The sequence below is a fragment of the Oryzias melastigma genome, linkage group LG20 (genome assembly GCF_002922805.2).
Source record: "Oryzias melastigma strain HK-1 linkage group LG20, ASM292280v2, whole genome shotgun sequence".
NCBI classification, from domain to species: Eukaryota; Metazoa; Chordata; class Actinopteri; order Beloniformes; family Adrianichthyidae; genus Oryzias; species Oryzias melastigma.
This window is the reverse complement of record NC_050531.1, coordinates 23,212,463-23,220,069: the sequence shown is the minus strand read 5'-3', so window position 1 is coordinate 23,220,069 and position 7,607 is coordinate 23,212,463. Positions and strand designations below refer to the sequence as shown.

The 7,607-nt window shown below is 47.1% G+C and overlaps 1 protein-coding gene across 3 annotated transcripts in view; it reads right to left on the bottom strand.

Moving 5' to 3' along the window:
- Positions 1-1,229: 1,229 nt before the first annotated feature.
- The window catches only part of rreb1a (ras responsive element binding protein 1a), a 42,450-nt gene continuing 36,072 nt past the window's right edge, over positions 1,230-7,607 (bottom strand). For all 3 annotated transcript variants that reach the window (XM_024279782.2, XM_024279783.2, XM_024279784.2), the window contains 6 exons: positions 7,394-7,582; positions 7,110-7,271; positions 6,787-6,930; positions 6,481-6,593; positions 4,979-5,612; positions 1,230-4,903 (listed from right to left, as the gene is read on the bottom strand). In XM_024279782.2, the coding sequence (XP_024135550.1) occupies positions 4,344-4,903; positions 4,979-5,612; positions 6,481-6,593; positions 6,787-6,930; positions 7,110-7,271; positions 7,394-7,582 (1,802 nt within the window). In that variant the 3' untranslated portion in view covers positions 1,230-4,343. The remainder of the gene's footprint in view (positions 4,904-4,978; positions 5,613-6,480; positions 6,594-6,786; positions 6,931-7,109; positions 7,272-7,393; positions 7,583-7,607) is intronic.

The window sequence follows — 7,607 nt, the reverse complement described above, 5'->3', positions numbered from 1 at the left end:
TATTAAAATAGTCGACGATCAATTTAATAGTCGATTAGTCGTTGCTTTATATTACTTTATATTATATGAGAAAGTGTCTATTCGCACCACAAGCAGGTCTGTTCGCACATCATTTTCTAAAAAGTTTTTTCTTAGTCGCACAGACCCAGAGTAAAAGGTTAAGGTCAGGATTATGGTTATGGTTAAGGTTAAACAAGCAAATAGTTCCTGAGTGCGACTGTCTCTGCAGCTCACGGCTCCACCAGGGGATGGGTCAAATGTGGAGAACACATTTACACATTCAGGAGTGTGACAGTTAATGGGACTTTAACTTAAAAGTTTAATTTTAAATACGTGCGGCCAACAATAAAACCCCAGCCTTGGACACACTTAAAATGCGTGCGGCCAATGCAGGAATGTGGTCTTTGCTGCACGGACTATGTGTGGCCAATATGAATTTTCATCACTTTCTATGCTGGTTGCATGTAAATACATGGGAATAACATCAGCCACTATATGGAGTCAGAGTGTAGTAAAGTTGAAAGTTATGACATTCTGCTAGATTCTTTTGGACTATTTGGGCATTTATTAAAGTTTTCAGGCTGTTTTGGAGTTTAGCTAATATTTCAGCTACATGCTAGCTATTTTGGCTAGCTTAGGCTTTTTTTTCCATTTTTTAGGCTAATTTGGCACCTAATATTTTAGCTGGGTATCAGCTTCAGCGTTTTTAGCTATTAGCACAATCTTCTTCAGCGGTCAAATTCATCTTCCAGCATTCACACTAGTATTATCACAGGTAATGTTATATTTCTAGTTTTTTGTTAGTTTAAAGCTAATGATGGTTAAGATGTGTTTTACATCCAGTTTGCACATGACTAGATTAGTCGATTAATCAGAAAAAGTAATCTGTGATTAGTAGACTATTAAAATAATGCTTTGTGGCAGCACTACTGCACAGTGACATGGTTCTGCTTCAAATCCTTCCTCTGTAGAGTTTGCATTTGCAGGTTTTCTACTTGAAATCCGGTTTCCTCCCAGTCCAATAACATGCTTCATGGGTTGCCTGGTGATGTGTGCGGTCCTGAGAGACTGGTGACCTGTTTAGGCTAAGCCCCGCCTTCACCCAACAGTAGCCGGGCTGGAGCCATCAACCTCATGACCACAAAAGGGATCCAGCGAGATAAAAATATTAACAGTTAAAAAACATCTGGACGCCAAACATTTCAGACACACGTTTGGCTGAAACGCCATTTCTTAATATAGCCTTTATTGCTTTTTCTATTGGTTTGAATACAGAGGTTTACATCTCTTGACTTAGTGAAACACTGCCACGTTTTCTAACAGCAGGAGGCGCTAAAGGAGGCCACCACAGGAGGACAGTCGGGTTAATGCTGCGTGACTGAGGTCCAGTGCACGTGAACGTCATGATCGATGGAGAAAACGGGGGACGAAGAGTGTCGCATCAAAGCTCGTCTTCTGTTAGGTGGCGGTGAGTTCACAGTCAAGTGCTGAATGTAGTGATTTACAGATCCGAGACGTGGATTTTCAAAAAGGGCAGAGTGAGGGTGAATCCGGGCTGGATGCGCTCAGGAAAGGAGAAAACAAAAGCATTTCCAATGTGTGAAAGACCCTGAGAGCGAGATTACATAGAGTTTTATATTTATATATGTGTAGAAGATGAAAAGAGAGAAATTATCCATAACTGAACACATTAGATTGACATGCAAAAAAAAATCTAACCTAAAAGTCACCCTTTAACTGAACAGTGGATTTTCACAGTTTTATATGCATTTACAAATCATAGAGGAAAAACTCTAAACTAAAGACAGAATCAACCCTCAGATCTACATAAAGCTTTTGAATTCAGAGGTTCTTATTGCGAGTTGTATGCCGGCCCGCTGGACCGTGGAGTCCACAACACAAAACCACCAGTTCCTCATAACAGTTCTGCAGCATCAAAGTGAGATTTTCACACATGGCTTCTTCTCGATCATCATAGAAACACGGCTCACATTCACACACGCACGCCTGACCTCCAAATAAATACACCTAAAAACAATTCACATGCATTCGAGTGGAAGTCCAGTATTCTTGCGGCTGCGCGCACACACACACACACACACACACACAGTCAGGTGAGTGCACGTTTCCACTGCAGAGGGAGCAGAGCACCAACAGGACCGTTCAGAGGTTCACACAGAGGCAGTAGCACCTCCTGCAGGAGGCCTCACCAAAAAGAGTGTAGCCCTTTAGCAATGTGGCTTTTCACTTTCACTTTAGACTTTTATTAGTCAGTTTACTTCAAAACTAGGAAACGAGAATCAGATCAGATCAGGTTAGCATCTTTAGCTAAAAAAACCAATAGTGTTAGCTAAGCGCTAAAGCCAAACGACAATGAGACATCTCCTCCTTAGAGGCTGCTGGGACGTGGAGGTCTCTAGTGTGAACAGTCTGAAGGACGCGGCCGACTCCCTCTTGATTGTGTCGCGCAGAATTCATACAAACAGGAGTAAGCGGGAGGTCTGAAGCTGTCCATCCCAGAAGCTGTGCTTTTTGTGCTTCAACCGGCCTGTGCGGCCACATCTGCTCAGGCTGGATTTGTTTACGAGGTTGGTTAATGTTTAGAAAAACAACAAATAACTAAGACATAGAAAAACTGGCTATACTGATCTGCACACAAACCATACAAAACCTGCCCCCCCGGCCTATCAGGTTACACTACATGAGGTTAGCTAGCCCTTTGGCTAGCTTTTAGGAAAGGCTTTCCAACGGGTAAACTGATTGTCTCTAAAGCTGACCTCCTTCTGTTGGTCTAAACATTGAGAGGACAAGCTTCGCATGTTAGGAAAATGCAGCTTTTTCTCGGCCTGGTCCAGTTGAGGTTTAGGCTAAGAACGTGAGGCGCTGCGGGACGTCAGGGAACCTCCACGAACTCTGACACTAGCCAGCGAGTATTCATGGTTAGCTTGTCAAGTCTGTTATTGTCACAGAGCTAGCATGAATTTTAGGGCTGAAGCTCAATCAGGCGGAGGCCAAATTAGCTTTAAAACTATTTTCTAGCTTACAGTTAATCTAGCTAGCTAGCTAAAACAGACAAGCACATGTAGCTTAGCTAGCTGCACTTAGAGGTGACATTAAGCTAACATAAAATCCTGAAACTCACCAATTTTCACCAATTTATGACTTTTATTTAGTTGTTATGTTGTTGTTATGATTAGCAAAACTACAGGTCAGACTTAACCGCTATTTGAGCTAATTTAGGCAAGTATATCTTAGCTAATATCAGTAACTTGATACAGCAAATGTTAGGGCTACACTTGCCTTCTCTGAGCTGAAAAACACTTAACCCTCCAATATTTTTATTTTGGAGATGCTAATTGGTTCAAGTAGCTGTTGTCTAAGCCGCTAGCTCGAGCTAGCTTGAGTTCATGTGAAGCTTCCCTGACGGTACCCTGCGAGGCACCTTATGGAAGACGAGCGATCAGAGTCTGCACACGGAGCTGCTGCCTGAAGCCTTCACGGCTGCAGGTCATAGGTGGAGGTTGAGGCGTTAGCGCTGGAGGCCCTGACGTTAACCCTAACGTAACACTACGGGTGGAAGGGTGGCACACATTCACACACAAAATGATTTGTTCAGTTATTTAAAAAAACTAATTATTCACCTCCCCACACCTAAATATCACGGATAATCGCACACATGCTGAAAAACAAAACTTTTATACACACATGGAATCAACTGAGGAGTATAATTCAAGAACGAAAAAAATGGGAGGGGTGAGGGATCAATAGTGTGATAGTTTAACGAGGAGAGCAAAGCTCCATTCCTGCCCTCAGAGTTCTTCTTCTCACAGAAGTGATGAGTTCGTGAGCGTCCGCGTTTGCTGACTCAGCAAAGAGATGGGGTCGGCCGCCAGCCGACCTTCTGCGTTTTCCAGTTACGACCTCCTCCGGGTCACAGTGAGAGACTTGCTGGTGAAGCGGCCACACGAACCTCGCCTCTGAGACATGTCAAAACTGAAAGCCGGCGCTGGGGGAGGGGGAGGGGGGTGTCTGCGACGCCGACAGTCTGCTTCAGGTCTTCTCTGAATTTGATCATCAACTCAAAAAAAAATCTAGAACGATAATATCTGCGATCGTATATTAATTTTATTGCTGAAGTCTAGATTCCCCGCATGAAAAAACCAAAAAGATCATTGTCATCATAAAAAGCTATAAAAGGAACTCCGCCTCCACGCAGACTCTGTTCACGGAGGACTAGTAGTTAAGGCACTTCAAGAAAAGGCGGTTTCCGTCCGTCCGCCGGGACTCTCCCCGCTGGGTTTGCATCATTAATGGCACGGCGGTGATGCTGGCTGAGGGGGGGTTCAGTCTACCCCCACCAGAGGAGGCTTTCCGTTGGGAACTATGTGCTCCAGGGGGGGCTTGCTGTGGATCTCCAGCAGCCCCTGGATGAAGCCTTGCGTGCTGGGGCCGGTGGCGGCGTCTCCAGCTGGGGGGAGATCTTTGGGGGGTGTTGGTTGGGCGTCGATGCTCGTCTTTGATTCAGTAGCTTGCTCAGTCTGGTCAGCGGAGGGCGCTGCAGAGTCCGGCTCCTCAGGTTCCGAGTCGGGCTGCTCGGCGGGAACGTCGGCCTCGGTGGCGGGCGGATCCTCCCGCTGACCCTCGCCGTCCTCCTTCGCAGCGTCCTCCTCCTCCAGCTCCTTGGCCCCGACGATGGTGCTGCCGCACTCGCTCTCGTTCTCTGAGGGGGGGCAGGTGGAGGTGGGGGTGGGGGTGCAGGAGTCCCCGTCCTCGCTGGCGTAGTCGTTGGCGACGGAGGATCCGTCTGCGCCGCGCAGCTTCTGGTGGATCCTCTGGTGCCGGACCAGGCTGTGCTTCAGCGTGAAGGTCCTCTCGCAGGTCTGACACTTGTACGGCCGCTCCCCTGTGGACAGAAAGGTGGCGCCGGTGAGCTGCCGGACCTGAGAGGGAGGTGACGGTGTGGTGGGTGGTGCCGTACCTGTGTGCGACCTCATGTGCCGGGTCAGGTCCTGCAGGGACCAGAACCTTTTCCCGCACACGCTGCAGATCTTCTTCCTCTTGTCGACGCGCCCCCCCGCCGCCTCCCCTCCCTCGGCGCTCTTTGGTTCTGATGCCTCCTCGTCGCTCCTCTCCTCCTTCTCCTTCTCCTCCTCCGACTCTCCGCTCTCTCCTCCTTCGCTGTCTCCTCCCTTCCCTCCTTCCTCCATCTCCAGCTCTTTGTCTTCTGTCTCCTCGTCAGCAGCTTTGCTCTCTGTTGGCTCCTCCGTCTGGGTGGGCGGGGCTTCGTCTGAGGGCGTCTCCTCAGAGATGTGTGCTCTCTCGTGGCGAGCGAGGGTGGTGGGGTAGCGGAAGCTCTTCTTGCAGACGTGGCAGACGTGTTTTGAGTCCGACCTCAGAGAGGGGCTGCCGGCCGACGGTTTCTCCTTCTCCTCGGGGCTCTCCGTCGGCTCGGGCGTGGCCGAGGCAGAGGGTGCAGAGGAGGAGGTGGGCTGTTCGTCCTGAGGGGCGGAGCCTGAGGACGAGGTGGTGAGCTTAAAGTCGATGAGCTTTTTGCCAAAGTTTAGGTCCAGACTCTTGTTGCTGTGACAGTCTTCATCATCGGTGCTTTCCACCTGAAGAGAGGAACTCATCATCATCAGGGGTCAAAGTCAAGGCCCGGGGGCCGGATCCGGCCCTCCAGGTAATTAGATCATTTTATTTTCTTGTCATTAATGACCCGATGTTATCTTGCGCTCATCTCTAATTTGTATAATTTTGACAAAATATATTTTTATGGAGAGTAAAATATTGAAAGTTATTTAAGGTTTAAGTTAATTTATTCAGGAACAATTTTCCTGCCTTTTTATTCATAATTATGTTAAAAAGTTTTGGTTTAAAGTTTAAAAATTGGTATTCTGCTAGCTATTTGGACTATTTTATTTTTTTAAGCTATTTTGGAATTTAGCTAATATTTCAGCTACATGCTAGCTGTTTTGGCTAATTTAGCTTTTTTTGGTTTTTTAGGCTGTTCTGGACTCATTTACACACTAGCTGTTTTAGGCTTTTTTCAGTTTTTTAGGATATTTTGAAATTGAATTTTTTCAGCTACATGCTAGCTGTTTTGGCTAAACAATGTTTTCTCTTTCTTTTTTTGTTTTTAAGCTAATATGGCATTTAGCCAATATTTTAGCTGGTCATCAGCTTCAGCATTTTCAGCTATTAACTTCAGTGTTTTTAGCTATCAGCACTAGCATCTTCTACAGCATTTACACTAGTGTTATCACAGGTAATGGTATACATCTAGTTCATAATTATTTTATATCATTTTATTTATAAAAGTTACTGAAATAAATGTTTATCCTGTTCGGCCCGTTCCCTAAGGTGTGTTTTGGTTTGAGTTTAACACTCCTGATCTTTGTCATCATCATCTTCATCATCATCATTAAGAGTCATAATTTAACACCCAGTATAAACACAATGTTAGCTCTGTAATCAGATTACCTTTCCACTCTGTGGATGCTGCTTTGCAGGAGCAGCTGGGGGCTCTTGCGCCTCCTGCTGGTCGTGCTGCTCGGGGGTTTCCTCCTGCGGCTGCTCTGCAGTCAGGCTGCAGTCTGCAGAGCAAAGCTCGGTTAGAGCAGTCGGTCAGACAGACTGTGAAACAATCGTCTTATATTTATCTTTCTGCTGTGGATGGTTTGAAATGAGCAGAACCAGAACTGAACCCTCAAATGTTCATTATCCTCTGCATGTCAAATATGTATTTATGTATGTATATATAGCAAATGTGTTCTTAAGGCAGCTGACCTTGGTTAGATTTGTGGGCGGGGCTTAGTTGTGTGCTTTCGTGGGGGGAGGGGTTTTCCACGGTGGGGGCGGGGACTGGGTTGGCGGCCACATTGACTTGTTGCTGTGCATCTGGTGCCACCTGTTCCGTCTCCGACTGGCTCTCTGCAGGATCAGATGAGGACCAACTCAGATTCTCTGACATATTTTACATTTTGTTCATATCTACGTCTTATTTTTTAATCAAGCCGGCAGAAATGTGTTGTTTTAAAGTCTTTCTTATGATCCATCAAAACAATGGAAGAATAAAAGCTTTGCCTCGTTCTATCTCCCCAAAGACAGACCTGCGCTCTCGTGCGAGCCCTCGTCTCCGTCCTTCTTCTCGATGATGCCGTTGCGCCGCAGCGTCCTGTGGGTCACGCCGTGTTTGCGCAGCAGGTGGCGCTCACAATTGGACTTGGTGGAGAAGAACGCGTCACAGCGCGGACATGGAAACGGTTTCTGACCTGGAGAGGACAGCAGGGGAGGAAGAGGTGAGGCTTCTACCTGTGTTTGCAGGAATGCTTGTATGAATATGTGTGTGTGTGTGTGCTGGTGAGCATGGGTGTGTGTGTGTGTGAGTGAGTACCGGTGTGCGTCAACATGTGGCGCTGCAGCGAGCTGGCCCAGGGGAAGACGCGTGGGCAGAAGGGGCAGGTCATCTTCTGGACAGAGTTGGAGTAGGCGTTCTTCTTCCCTTTGGACTGCGGAGCTGCAGGCTTCACCTCCTCTGCTGCTCCGGCCTCCTCCTCTCCTCCTCCTGCCGTCCTGTCCGAGTCTGTTCACAGAAACGTTGAGTCTGC